The 15,549-nt window shown below is 39.6% G+C and overlaps 1 protein-coding gene across 4 annotated transcripts in view; it reads left to right on the forward strand.

Annotated features, from left to right (window-relative positions):
* Positions 1-15,549, forward strand: part of Msp300 (Muscle-specific protein 300 kDa) — a 116,559-nt gene that overhangs the window by 88,137 nt on the left and 12,873 nt on the right. For all 4 annotated transcript variants that reach the window (XM_066396852.1, XM_066396850.1, XM_066396851.1 and 1 more), the window contains 4 exons: positions 449-556; positions 4,280-4,453; positions 4,720-12,681; positions 12,743-13,699. In XM_066396852.1, coding sequence (XP_066252949.1) covers positions 449-556; positions 4,280-4,453; positions 4,720-12,681; positions 12,743-13,699 — 9,201 coding nt within the window. The remainder of the gene's footprint in view (positions 1-448; positions 557-4,279; positions 4,454-4,719; positions 12,682-12,742; positions 13,700-15,549) is intronic.

The raw sequence follows: 15,549 nt of genomic DNA on the forward strand, positions 1-15,549 counted from the left end.
CTTATACGGGATTGCACCAATCGAATCGACGAATGTTTAGCTTCAAACTCGGTTTATTAAGCAGATTTGTCATATAATTTTTATTAATAGACCAAGCTTAGAAGTGAATTTCCGCAGGATATCAGGAGATCCGAAGTTTCTTAAGCTCCTGGCAGAACGTATATTTTATTGGTGCAGGAAGTTTAAACTTTGAGTATAAGACCTCAATGCATGCTGGGACCAATTTGCAAAACAGACAGTAAAAATTACTCCATATGAGTATTTTTAAGTATTAGTAGATACGGTTTGAAAAATAAACATTTGGAATGAACAAATAACTAATTTTAACATCTTCATTATCTAATGTGTGTGATTTGTAAATATTACAACTTTGCTGTTATTTTTTAAATAATTTCTATTTAAATCTCCTCCGATAAAGTGATTTTAACGCGGTTTTCTTTGCAAATAGAGTCTTGCCGGCCACGTGCAGGACCTCCAGTCGTCTCTATCCGAAACGGAGACCTCAATCCAATATCTACCTCAAGAAGGGTTCAATCAGATGCTTCAAGCTCTTGAGGTAAGCCAGTATTTTTAGCAGTTATATTTCCATAAAGTCAACTGGGCCACCATATGTTTGTTCCCATTAATTCGGTCATTTACCACCTTCAAGGAGAACTTACACTCTTTATAAGGCAGAAATATTTTGCGGCCAAGACGCGATATTTTACTTGCTCGACACTTCAATGAGCAAATGAAAAAATCATCGTCATTTGCAAGAATAGCACTTTGACTACGTCACACTCTAATTTAAACAATGAAGTGCTTCCGAAAGCATGTGTGGTAAGCTATTTTGGTCTTAATGTCATGAGGTAGGTTCAATGAGTCCGGCCAAAACAAGGATGTTTTTTTGGGGCGCTGCATTACTTTTTCAGGCGCCATTTATTCTGGACTTGGCCAGTTTCTGGGTGCCATGTTATATCACTGGATCTCGAGCCAAGAATTCATTAACTTTTCCCAGGTTGTAGTATTTGCGTGCTACATATGCAGGTATAAAGAGGACAAAATTGGCATGAAGAAAGTGCTCACATTTATAGTTGATAACCCGCAGTCAGAGGTTTGGAACCCATGCTCCAACCTGGTCAAATCAGTTGGTTATTTCAATTTTATTCTAATTTGCTTCGGGTGTATCATTGACTTGCCACAAGCAGTAAAATCTGCATACGACATGACGTAATTCTGGGGGTCACAATTGTTACGTTTTGAAGGTCAGTTGGTAGGGGCTTTGCCCAGCTGACTGATGGCAGAAGGTGCAGACGTAAACAGGAGAAGAATGATGAATTTTAAAAACGCAGGAAGCTAAAGTTTATATCAGAAATTTAAAATGTTTTAGCCCGGATGCCTGCTCAAAATGCCCATTCCAAGGCAAAAAGAAGTACCTGTGGGTTGATTTCATATAATTGCATTAATAGCATAAAATCATTCCTCCAGTGAAGAAAAAGCGATTTTTTTAATTTGTTAAATTAATTCAGATTAGTTCAGGTTAGTCTGGGCTTCCGAAATTTCAGCAGGTCCTCAGTATTCCTTCAAGCCGAGATCAGTTTAATACACAGTTCACCACAATCGATGAACAAAAGTTCAAACGGGCATTTCTGCGTATTTTTCCGGTTTTAGTTCAGGTTTTAACATATTTTTCTAAGATCCTAAAGGTTCGTCTTAGGACAACTTTTTAAGTTGCAAAAACGTTCCCTTCAGGGTTCTGCCGAGTTCATATCACGTGCGGCATTCGTCACGTGACGTGACTCGTCAGGAGGCTTGGCCGAACAGGGAGCTGAAAGCTCTTGTAAGTTATTGCCAAACTTCCAGCCTCAAAGGGGCTCAGGTGTTGAAATAAAATCTTCCCAATTTTTTGAGTATTTTTTATATGCTTTCGTCTCCAACCAGTTTGCTCGGGTGCTTTTTATTTCCACAATATTGTGAGATTTCGAACTAATCTCCCACATCCCACTAGAAGGTGATTTAATAGCGACTTGTCCAAGGTGAACTCAGGTCAAATAACACCTGTGAATCACTTCTTCTTCTTGTTGTTCATATTCCGTTTCAGAAAGTGCTGTTTCCCCTTATCAGCTCATGTTCGGTTATTGTTCCGCTTACACGCCAGTGAGCCTTTATGAGGACCGATGAATAGATTCTATTCCCCATGCTAATTGGAAAAATTTCTCATCAAACCCGATGCACTTTCACGCATAGCACAAACACCATTACTTCAGGTTTTCATATTGAGATTTCATCATCGATTCCGTTATCATTGACCACTAAATTCCTTGTGAAGGTACGTCACCTATTGAAGGTATTTCTAGTACAGAATAAATAAATGTTCAATTATAATAATAAAAAATCCTCCTCGCGTTACCAGCGGTTAAATTGTTTCTAATAAAAGCTCTGACTAACGTTGAGGTCAAGTTTCAAGCTGGGTCACTCCTATAGCTGATAGCCGTTTATTTTTGTTTGCGCACCATTATTTAATAAATTAATCAAATAGACATTTGTACAATTTTCGCGATGATCTATTATTGCCAGCGGTTTCATCTCTCGTTCGGGGAACACTTCAGCTGCGCTTTTCCAACCTGAACTAACCTGCCTGTTGCATTATTTTTATGTCTGACCGACACGGGACGGAATTCGTTTTTCTGATATTAGAAATAAACATCAGAATCACGTGCAGATGGTCAGTTGAAGTGATCGTGGACTCGCGCGCTTCTGCACAACGCTGTTCCCATTCAGAATTCAACGGTCATCATCATTAGTGCGAGGACTGAGAGCGCGAACTGAACTCGTATCGCTAAAAGGGGATCGATGTTTAAAGTGATTTTTTTTTAAGTGAGTAGTTGTCCGGTTCCTTGATTTAATTAATTGTGTTTCCGATCAGTCCTGGATTTTTTTTCTGAAGGTAAAGCTCACCGCTAAGAATGGCGGTCTGATGAGAATCTCAAATGAATCTCTTATTTTTCACTTTTCAAATAAGAAGGTTCTTAAAAAAAATTAAAAGGAATGACAAAGAAGTAGTGTGTCTGGCTATTTGAAATGTGAGGAGCTTCCTATTTTTTAAACTTTTTCAATTCTCTGTATGACGCTTGACCGTCCACTTCCCACTTCTTGATCACATCCCCACTTAATGTGGTTCAAGCATCCCCTCAATCCAAAGCCCTAAAACTTGACCATTACAGTTACGATGAGCATCTACAGATTCTAGATGAATATTTGTACAATCGTCTGATCTCGTTTATTGAAAGCTTTATCCATTGCTTGTTGAAAGCTCCTACCCATTGCTAGCTTGTGTATGGCCTCTATTACCCGGTTTTTGGAAATTTCTATTTTAAATTTCAATATCGTTTTAATTTCTATTTTAAATTTCAGTGTTTGTTTTTTATCACTTTTTTTCGAGTCAGACGTGATATTTACATGAAATTAAGTTCGAAGCCCAAATTGCGATGTATTTAAAATTAGTTGAAAAATTAAAATCTTTACGAAAATGTATATCACAGCCTTATTTAATATTTTTGTTTAAAAAATATAATACGGCTTTATCTAAATATTGGAACAAAACTAAATTCCTGAAACTTCAGCTTCCTTTTTCTTAGAAATTCTGATGCTATTTCATTTATCTGTCCCGAATTCTCCTGTTTTCATATTCTTTCAAGTTTCATTCAGCTGAAAAATCAATACAGGAACAGAAACAAAAATAAGACACAATAACAGAAAAATCATTAAACGTGATTTATACAGAAAATTAAGGAAAGAAATTCATTAGAATGCGAATCGGATATTATTAGCCTCCAAAGGGTTGTTATGGCTACGTGAACTTTTATTCCAATAAATCAATTTTCTGTGTTTCACACCGGCTGCCAGTGAAGAATACAAAAATTTTTGCTATGAAGCTTAGAAAAATTGAAAGATATATCATTTGCGTTTATTAAAAAATAATTTACACATCATACAAAATGAAGAGTATTTTTTCTATATGAGGAACACGCCTCTATTTTCTAAAAGGATAAGAGAACATGATATAAGGAGGTTATATGGCCAGGTCTTCTCGTATCGCTTTATAAGAATTTGTACCTGTTAATTTGTTGTCATCCCTTTATTTTCTAATATTTCTAAGTCTTTTTCTTAGCTAAAAAGGCATCAATCGCTAGAGTTTCAATAGATTTTCCTCGCGATATTTTAAGAACACGCAAACCCATATCATGCATTGCAAAACTAATTTTACTTGGCAGAAACTTAAAATCTTTTCCAATTTCAGAACATCACCAGCGAACTTAAGAAACATGCCACCGAAGCCATTCGCCTGGAAGGACAAGTTATGGTCTTGACTTCTGACCATGAAACCCGAGAATTGGCGGCTCACTTAGCAGGAATAAGAACTCGAATCGCTACGCTCCTGTCCCAAGCGGAAAACGGCAGGATTGTAGTCTCGGTAGGTACCTTCGTACAAAGAAAATTATACACTTGAATTTAGCACATGAGAAACTGTATAAATAACATTAAATAAGCTATTAATAAATCTCAGCTTTCGCTTCTGAGCCCAACTAGTTCTAATTAATTTCGATTTACATTTGCAACAGTAAAAATATTTTTACATACTCTGGTTTAGTCGAAATTCTTAATTTTGCCGGCACTATTTATATCTCATGCTCGCCTGTAAACACTACAAGCTAAGTAATGTTTTATTACCTATTGCAGAACGCCCAAGCTGAACGAGCTCGAAAACAGGACGAATTCGAGAAGTATCAGCTGCTGCTTCGTGAAATTGAGAGTTGGATTCAATCCACTAAAGAAACTATTAAAAGTTTTGAGAAACCCAAGACTGAAGAAGAGATTCTTGGCTATATTGCCAGATACCAAGATTTGAAAGTTGAAATTGCAGAAAAGGAAGCAGCTTTGAAAGATCACACTAAGAGCTTAGGAAAATTCAAACAGTACCCAGATTTACAACCATTGGTCACGACCCTTTTGACCCAACTCGAAACTTTAACCCTTTTATTCGAAGAACAAAAAGTAGTGATCCAGCATAGAATTGAATATTTACAAACAGAACTAACGCTCATAGAAGAAGATAAAGCAAAAGCTTTAGCCACCCCAGATCTCTCCCTTGAAGCCACTCTTGATTCAACTTCTATGCCCATAGAAGAAACCAAACCATCAGCTAAAAATATCGTGCAAGAATTCATTACAGCAGAAAAAGGAACACAACCAGTTGCTGACATTGAAACCCAAACCGGGCGAAGCCTCTCCTCTCCTGATAAGGTTGAAGAGGAGCCCACCACTAAAGACTTCACCGTTACTTACAACCAACCAGTAGATGCGCAAATTCAAACTCAACTCTCTGAACCGACCTCCCTTGAAGTGGCAGCTCCTAGAAAGGAAACCATAACTATCACTAAACGCACCTCAGGCGACCAGGACATCATTCAAATCGACACCAAAGCAATGGCAGAGCCTGAGCCTATCATTGAAGAACCCGATGACCTCCTCGTGGAGGCCAACTATAGAAGGAGGCCCGAATCTGAGACTCAGATTGCTGAACTCAATATCACGAATGTGCAGCCCAACCAACCTTTCGAGACAGTTTTTGTTGAACCTGATGAGACTACCACTGAAGTTATCGTAGATGCCGATGGCAGCAAGAGGATCTTGGTAACGCGAAGGACTAAAACAGTAACAAGACAACAGCAATCAATGAGGCAGCAGCAATTGACCACGCTGAGGACTGTCACCGAAGGAGATGGACCTCCGGTCACTCAATCTTTCTCCCAAGTGACTCTTGAGGGCCAACAAAGCAATACTAGTGTAGCTAGAGGAGATGGTAGGAGAGAGACTATGACTACTCAACAATATGGAGGAAAGGTCGTTACCGGTGCCCCTGGGGGAGAGTTGGATGTTAAAGAGTTTCAATCTGAACCGGAAGTGCACTATTCTGTGATAGAAGACTCTAAACCTATTCCTATAAACATTCAAGGACTTAACCTGCAACAAGGAGATTTAACTCTTCTGGATAAGGAACAAAATAAGTTAATGCCAATAGATCAAGCACAGTTATCATTAGATGGTGCTCAAATTCACACCTCCAGCTCTAGCGTGGTAGGTAAGGTTGAGCGTGTCACCAGGAAAATCACTAGGATTACTCGAAAAATAGTGCGCAAGGTTGTCATCATTGATGGAAAAGAACATGTGACTGAGGAAGTTTTCGAAGAACCAGAAGTAGTGGAAGTTACAGAGGAAGGAGTTCCGAGGGTTAGCATTAATGTCACTAGAACTGAAAATGGGCAAGTGGTACAGGAGCAGCAGTTGGGGCAGCCGCAAGTCGCCAATTTGAGTAAAACTGAAGAGGCATTTTCAGAGAATATGCCTGGAAAAGTGCACGCTGAGACTCTAATTAAGGAAACAGCGCAAGCACCTCCAGTTCCGGAGAAACGCAAAAAGTCAAAGAAATCCAAAGATAAAACTCAGAAAAGCCCCATTGATGAACATGAATCGGAGAAACTTAAAGCTGCAGAAGTAGAACCAGATACGAGGTACGTTATTGAACAATCAGTAGCACCAGAGCACGAGTCGTTAACCATCACAGACCCTCAAGTAGTTACTTCCACAATCAGCCAATTCATTGAGCAAGAAAGTAAAGTATGCGATAGTGCTTCATCTGAAAGTAGTAAAGTTGCGGAAACACGTCCTCCTGAAAAAGCACCAGAACGCAAAAAGAGGACAAAAAAGAGTAAAGCTCCAAGTACCGAGCCTCCTATTTCTTCAACAACTGATGAGATTGTTTCTGTTCTGGGTAAAGCAGAGCCTCTCCCTCTTATTGAATCTCCTGCTGCAGTAACATCTGAGGTTGACAGCGCGTCATCTTTACTCCAAAAAGGATCAGAATCTTCACAAAGTATAGAAATTAAATTCGAACAGGTAATTCCCACAGCACCACCATTTGAGCAAGTTGTGGAAACATATATCCAACAAGAAAATAAAGCAGCAATGCTGCAAGAATTTATCCGAGGGGAACAATTGTATGCAGAAGAAAATATTGTGGTTTCACCACCAGAAGGTACTGTTACAGTAGATTTATCAGTGTCTCAAAAAATGGCAGCGGGAGCGAGTGTTTCATTTTCAGAACCTGAGATCACAAAAGTCTCAGAAGATATTTTTGTTCCATCAGTAAATATTAATATGACTACGCCCCAACCATCAGACTCTTTGGAATGTCCTGTTTCAGCTAAAGAAGCTGATATTACCAAAGTCTCAGAAATATCTTTTGAAGTTTCACCAACCGAAAGTGTCGTGATAATTTCCCAGGCATCGGAATCCCAAAAAACTGTGGAAGCGACAAAGTCTATACAACCTGACAACCCCAAGGTGTCAGAAGTAAATATTGAATCCCCATCACAAAATATAACACTCCAGACATCAGAACCACAAGAAGTTGCAATACTGAGTGTTTCTCCTGCAGAAGCTGAAATCACGCAAATCTCAGAAATAAATGTTAAAACTTCATCACCAGAAGTATCAACTCTTCTATCATTAGAATCTCAAGAGGTTACCGTAACCAGTACTTCACCTACTGAATCTCAAGTCAATAAAGTCTCAGAAGTAACTTCTGCAGTTCGTCAATCAGAATCTGAGGTGACAAGTTCTCAGTCATCAGAATCCTACAAAATAGAACCTCATATCTCAACAGTTCCGGATGTTGCAACTATTACAACTGAAAGGGCAGTTTTGCCAGCCACCTCCACCCAATTGGAGGTTACCAAAATTTCAACAGTACAGCAGCCTTCTGAGAATATCACCATAAGCCTATCACTACAGGACTCCCATCCAGTTCCTCAAGAAACCCCGAAAGTTTCGGATTTTCTCGAGGCCGAGCGTCAAAACTCCACGCCTAGTCCAATCAAAAAAGAACAAGAACATCCAGTAATTCCTCTTGCAGGCTTAACAACAGAAGGACAAATTGTACAGATAGATCTCTCATTAGAAGACAAACTGAACTCAGCCATAGCTACTCCTAAAGCTTCAGTTAGTATGACAATCGATGAAGTTCCTGGTCGAAATGCCGATGTGATCTCCAAAGACGTTAACGTGCAGCTTCCTGCAGCTGAATATAAACCTGAGAAATTAGTTTCTGAAGCAGTAGATGTTCCCGTTGTTTCAAAGGAGCAAAGTGAGCATGATGAGGAAACAACTCCAAGTGACATAGATCATGGAGGTAGAAAGAAGAAAAAGAAAAAGAAGCCCAAGAAAAGTGACGATAGCCCTGAAGATGTGAGTAACGAGGCTTCAGCTAATACGTCTTTAGCAGAATCGACGGAAATTATTATCCCAGAAGATTCAATTCCTTCAGAAGAAACTCCTAAACCTACATTGGAGGAATTAGAGATTTCAGAAGATACACAAAGGCCCATATTGGAAGAACTAGAAATTTCAGAAGTAACTCCGAAACCCATATTAACAGAACTGGACATTGGAGACTTATCTAGAATTGAAGAAAGCGAATCTGCTAGTGAATTTGAAGAGTTGGGATATGAGGCTGACAGAACATTAGATGAGAGCTTATCTGAAATGGGGCGAGACAAGAAACACAGAAAGAAAAAGAAGCGGGGTCAGAAAGTGAGAGTGGAAGATACTGAGGAATCCCAGGTGCCCAAATCTACTACACCTATTGCAGACTCAGAACTCGATAATAGCACTAAAGAAGTCCCCGAAGAAGCTAAAAAAGGCAAGAAAAAACGTAAAGGAAAAAGAAAACATGGAGATGAAACTGAGCAGCCAGATCAAGAAGTTATTGAGGCCCGTGAAGATACTATCATATCACCCAATGACTCATACCACACTATATCAACAATTTCTGAACCTGGCACTGTTAAAATTGTTGAAGAAGCCGTTACACCTGAAAGTCAGTTCCCTCAAGCCATTCCCACCGAAATAATTACAACTGTTCCAGTTATTGAAGCAGTGGTGACACAAGAAACAATAACTCAGACTCTTCCTTTGGTATCGGAAGAATCAGCACCCGTTCTAGAACACCAGAGCAATGTTGAAACTGAACTAGCAGCAACTCAGACATCTCTAGAACCCACCATTGAAACTGTGGAAGCTTTTACTGAACCTAATAGAATTGACAAAGTTGATATCGAAATATCTGCCCAGCCAGACGTTGATGAAACGTCTACCCAAATTGTAACGGAACTTGTTGAAGAAGATACTCAAACTTCTCCAAAGCCTGAAATGGACAAAGTTGAAACCTTTGATTCTTCAAACCAAACAGCCACCCCTGAAAGAATTGACTCAGTAGATGAAACGGTTCAGACAATAAGTCCAGTGATACCAAGAAATGAGTCAGCAATGCAAACTATCGAGATGGAAAGCAAAGAGGATGCAGTGCAAACTACTCCTCCTGAGCTAATTCTTGCCTCAGAAGTTGCTACTCAAGCAATGCCCTCCATTTCTGAATTCTCCAGTCAAACTTCATTTGAACCGCTACCTCAAGTAACTAACACCACTGAAGTGCAAACATCACCAATTGAAGAAATTCCAAAAGAGCCCACTTTAACTTTTGAACAAGTCATCCAGACCAGTCCGGTGGTTATCACAGATATCGGAGATTTACCACTCACACCAGTAGCAACACCAACCAAAAGCACTAGTGAAGAATACGAAGTACAAGTACAGGCAGTTTTTACTGTTCCGGGTGATAGTTCTGAGGTCACATTATCAGAATCTTCTGAGACTACTCTACAACCACGTGAAGAAGAAAAATCTGGAAGTGAGTATTCTTCCGGGGAGTTTGATATAGAAGTTGATATTGCTGGAGTGGAATCGTATATTGAGACTGAAAAGGGTGAATCTAAACGTAAGATAAAAAGGAGACGCAAGAAGACCAAAGAGGAAACTCCACATCAGACTTCAGAACAAAAAGAGGGAGATCTGTTCTCAATATTTCATAGACAGGCTTCAGGAGTGGATGTGCCTCAACACCAGCTAATGTTTTCGGATATTACAAAATCTGGTCTCACCTTTAGCGAATTAACTAAACAACCTGAAGAAAAAGAGGACCAATCTGAAGAATCTGTTCCAGTGCGAGGCCAATTACAGCTCCATCAAACCACCACTGAAGATGAAAACCACAATATTGGAGCTGCGGCTGAAGTAACAAAGATAGTACCATACGAACCAACACAGAAACATGATATATCTCAACCGCAAGAGATTGTTTCAGTTGAAAGTGATAAAATGGCGGAAGTTTGCTCCAAAGTTATCACTGATATCAATAAAGACAAAATTAAACAAATTGTAACTATCAAGAGTCCCCCCAATGAACCTAGTGATGAACCTAAGGCAGCAGATGACCAAGAGTATGAAGTCAGTGTAGATGTTCAAGTGTCTAAAAATATTCCCAAAGGATTTGATATCACTACTCATGACACATTTATTGTAACTGAAGATGAAGGAGCTAAACCGCAAACTGCATTCACTGTAGAGTCTATAGTCACTGAAACCAAATTGATGGACGATCCGTTAGAAGATGAAAGTAGTTTCGAACTAACACCAAAAGAATTTATTGTCAAGGAAAATGTTGCAAAAGATGAGATTATTATTAACGACAAACCTGTTAAAATTCAAGACCTTTCTCAATCAACAACAAAGGCTGCAACTGTACATTTTATTACTTCTGAAGCTGGTTCATCTGAAGCTTCATTAACACCCATTATAATGAAAACCGAGTCTTTAGTAGAATCGCATGCAGTTCCAACCCTAGCAATAGCAGCTGAAACTAGTCAAGACCTTATTGAAGCTGAATCAATTGAGACATCAACTCCTACACAAATAGAAATATCTGAAGATAGCAAACCCCATATTCATGTAATGGAAGATGTCAAACAGAAGCAAATTTTAAAAGGCAAATCAAAATCCAAACACCCTCCAACGGTTACAATTGAAGAAGTGCAGACTTCAGCAATGGTATCAGACACTCCTTTGACTCCAGTATCTGATTCCGCCGTGTCTCCGCCAGAGTATGCTGTGAGCACATGGAAACCTGCCCATTCCCCTCTTGAAGAACCTGGAAATGCTACTTTCAATGAAATAAACATTCGTTGGAACCAGGCTCAGTCCTTAGAGAGGATCAAGAATTTGCAGAATGCCAAGAAGACTACACATCTGAAAAGTGTGCTCTACATGGCCACATTAAACGAAATCATTGTAGATCAGAGTGTGGAACAAAGAAACAACGATGTAGAGCAAAAATTGGAGGTTTTAAGGCAGGCAGTACAAAAAGCGGACGTGAACCAAATCCAGCAAACTGTGATTACTACTGTTGAGACTATTACTACATGGTTGGAGACCATTGAATACCGAATTTACCTAAGCAGGCAGCAAACCTCTGATGGTCCGTCCAAAGAACGAGTTGAAGAGTTTAATCATCTGAAGCAAGAGATTGCGAACATTGAGGAGAAAGTTGATGAGCTTCAGTGCGTTATACTGCAAGCTGACCCCCTATACAGTGAAGAGGATCGACAGAGGATGCACAGCTATATTGAGTCGCTTCAGCAACAAGTCAGGATTATTGAGGCTGTTACTGAGGAAAACGAACTTTTGGCCTCAGGAGATTTGAAGCGTTGGGAAGAGTTTGTCTACGATGTTGACGGAGTGTCTTTAAATATTCAGAAATTACGGCGCCAACTTAGCGATCTCAAAGAATCCGATCATGCTCCTCAAACCAAGCTCAACGAATTAGATGAAATGGAGGGTGAAAACAGGGCCAATTTGGTGAAGTCCATTCATTTGATTGCAACCGCTAAGAGTTTACTCAGAGATTTTCCTGGAAGGCAAGTTCCAACTGAAGTATACTGCAACCATGACCAAGTCAAGCAACTAGAGCAGCAAATTAATATAGAGCGAGAAAAGTCCTTGCAGTTCCTTTCTTTGGCTGACGACTACGAGCAGACTCTCAAAGAGTTCAGCCAGATAATCGAAATCGCTGAAGCCTTAGTGGAAAGTCCGGTGCAAGTTAGGAATTTGGAACACCTAGAGGATGAAATGCAAAATCACCGCAAGTTTTTCGTCAATCTTAGTCATTGCAGAGCCATTCTAGAATCTCTAGAAGAGAACCTCGACTCCGAAACTAGAGCCAGCCACTCACAGCTTCATCAAGACCTTTACGAACGCGCCAGACTTATCCTGGACAAATCGACTGGACGTTTCCAGCTTATGTCCTTAGCTGCGTCCAGATGGACCATTCTAGAACAGGGTTCCAGAGAAGAAATGAGGTGGCTTCAAGTGGCCCAACAACGAATTCCAGACTTAAACAGCGTCACTTCTTCAGACTATGATAGATACATTGATTTGCACCACTCTTTAGCAACTGATATTGCGCTTCACCACGCAAAGTTAAACCATTTAAATGAGGTAGCTCAGAATCTTCAAGAGTTGGTGGTGTGTTCAGGACTAGAAGGAGCGTACTCTGAGTCACTGGAAATCATCACTAGGCTGCATGAAGATGTGCAAAATAACCTGACAAGGTTGTTGGCGTTTGGAGAGTCTTGGACTACCTACAATGCTCTTAATGATAAAGTAGAGGCATGGTTGAGAGAGGCTCAAATTCAGTTGAAGAAAATAGAGATTCCTACAGGACCTAGAGGACATATTAGGCAGTTTTGGGTAAGTTTTTAACAAATTAGTAGAAATACATTCAAGTAACCTAATCGATTTTTTCTTGCAGGAACTGAAAGCAAAACACGAGGTGAACAATACCGCTCGCCAAAATTCCTCAAAACATTTAGAAAAATCCCTCCAAATCGTCCCCATATCCGACGAAATGATTCAAAGAAAATTCCACTCAGAACTGCAGACCGAATGGGGAAAAGTTTCTGAAAGAATCAACGAGATACAGTCTTCAATCATGGGCACTATTTCTGCCACCGATGTATCTGTGAACGAAAAATTGGCCCTCTTAGAGCAGGAGCTGCAAGAGCTCAAACAAGATGTTGACACTCTTGGAGGAGTGATCAAAACTGAGGAGGAACTGAGTTTGTACATAGAGAGACTGCAAATCATGTCTAACCGCCTTGAGACCATCCAAAATGAACTAGGAAAACTCGGCTTATTATCCGCAAAAGAAAGCGATAGAGTGGGTACTCTTCTTGCTCTATCAAAACGCCTGGAAAGCACTGTAGCAGAAGAACTAGAAGGAGGAGTCCTAATCAGAGAAAGACTCCTGGGAATCCAAACAGGTTTGGGGCGAGTGCGAAGGAAACATATAGAGCTGAGCAAGAATCTGGACCAATGCGAAAGCGCTGAGAAAATGGGAAGCGATGCCATAGAGAAAGCCATCAGTGAATGCTACGAAGTAGGTGAAGAACTAGTCACTCTATGGCAAGATTTGATGAGCTGCAGGCAATTGCTGCACACGTTGCCAATGAGGTTGCGTGCTACCGTCTCTCCGTTGAAGGTGGAGAAGGAAATCTCTCAGCTGCAAAACGACCACACCAACTTGGAGAAGAGATGCGGTCAAATTTTAGCCCTGTTGCGAGGCAGATTGACATTGTGGCAGAGATTTGAGAGACAACTAGAGCTGGTGCAGCAGAGTGTGCAGGAAGCTGACTTCATGATCGATTTGCTTACCGTTCAGGGAACAGTGGATTATGAGAGATTGAGGAAGGCTACCGAGAGGTTGGAGGTAAGTGGGTGTGGTTGTGTGGTGGAGGTGTAGAAGTGATCAGAGGTTTTCTGTTTATTAGGCAGATGGTAGTACTTTGATAGTGATGTAGAGAGTCTAATAAGGATGAATTTCTGTTTTGTTTCAATTGCTATTCGAATAAATATTTTAATTTTTCAAAAATAATTTCAACTTTCTTAGAATTCTTGTAATATAATATACCATTATCACACACGTATGGTAAAGTTCTATTCTCAACTCGCGAATGCATACACTAAGGCCCTTTTAACGCACTGCTGTAGTAAGGAAGTTTTTTCTAATATTGACAAATAAAGCCACAGTTTTTGAGATGCACGCGTGTGTGTAAATAAGATTTATTTCGTAACTAGTTACATAGTGAAATACGGAAGTACCTTTATTTCATAACTCAGTTGATCATCGGGGTCGGCAACAGCAGTTAGTCACCGTAGAGGGTACAGCATGAATATACAGGGTGTCTTAAAAAAACGAGCGAAGCTATAAATCAGTTATTTATGAACGGATTTTGGTTCACTAAAAACCAAGTCAAATGAAATTTTTCAGGCTACTGAGTAACGTCACAGTTGATTTTTTTAACTCAACTTCTTCTGCTTTAGGTGTCAATTTCAGAATTTTAAATGGAACTTTGTATTTTTTTAGAAAAAATATTTTTCTGAACTGAATGATGTATGACAAATTAATGTTAAAACAATTTTTAACCGAAAAAAAATGAAAAATTTTAACAACACGAGTTATGTAGCCATATGTGTCCCAAATTTGGACATTATGGGTTATGTAACCATCTGTATCGTCATGGTACTCACTGAACAATGCAGATGGTCTCATGACGACACAGATGGCTACATAACTCGTATTGTCAAAACTTTTAATTTTTTTCCGGTTAAAAATTGTCTTAACATTAACTTGTCAGACGTCATTAAATTCAGAAAACTATTTTCTATCAGAAAAAGTGTTAAAAAAATATGGAGTTCTGTTTGAAATTCTGAAGTTGACACCTGAAGAAGGAACCGGAAGAAGTTGAGTTAAAAAAAAAACTTTGATGTTACTTAGTAGCCTGAAAAATATCATTTTATTTGATTTTTAGTAAATCAAAATCCGTTCATAAACTACCGAGTTACAGCTTCGCCCGTGTTTTTTTGAAACACCCTGCATTTAAACGTATGCCATTTTCTTGCGATTTATTCACCGCAGAGCAAAATTTGAAAAACTCACGTGTGAGATCGTGCGATATTGCGGGACCTCTCTTCGCTCGTTCCACAAAGTCGCACTCGTTAAATAAAATTATTCATTTCCTAACAGTGTTATTGCGAAATTATCGTGGCCCCCTCGAACGTGCACGCTGCGATGGTGCTAATATCATGCATTGAATAGTGACGTACCTATAATGGGTAGGTACCCTTAACATCTAAATTCTCGCTCGCTTCCACGAAACTTATGAATTATAATCCAAGGCGTGATAACTCATCTATGAGTCAAGGGGCTCGCCTTATCGTTAATTCTGCGCTTAAAAGAGCTTTGTTAGGCGCTTTTGATTGCCCCCCGAGTTACTAGATCTGGACCCCTACCTTCGGTCTTAGTTCATTAACAATTCAATAGTTAAGCCACATCAACAAATTGGCAACAACATTTAGAACCACAGTTCATGCTCCGATGGCGACCGGCGCATCCCATCGTTGGGAACAAAACTGAACGTAAACCAGTGCCGGCTCACTCTTCCAACAGACGAAACGTTCGCCGACATTAAACGAGATTCGAAAAAGTACAGTGACGTTGTTGTATAATTTAAATATAACCGTTTTAAATTAGCGACACAATTGAAATTGTTAAAACGT

Source organism: Euwallacea similis, chromosome 14 (genome assembly GCF_039881205.1).
Source record: "Euwallacea similis isolate ESF13 chromosome 14, ESF131.1, whole genome shotgun sequence".
Lineage (NCBI taxonomy): Eukaryota > Metazoa > Arthropoda > Insecta > Coleoptera > Curculionidae > Euwallacea > Euwallacea similis.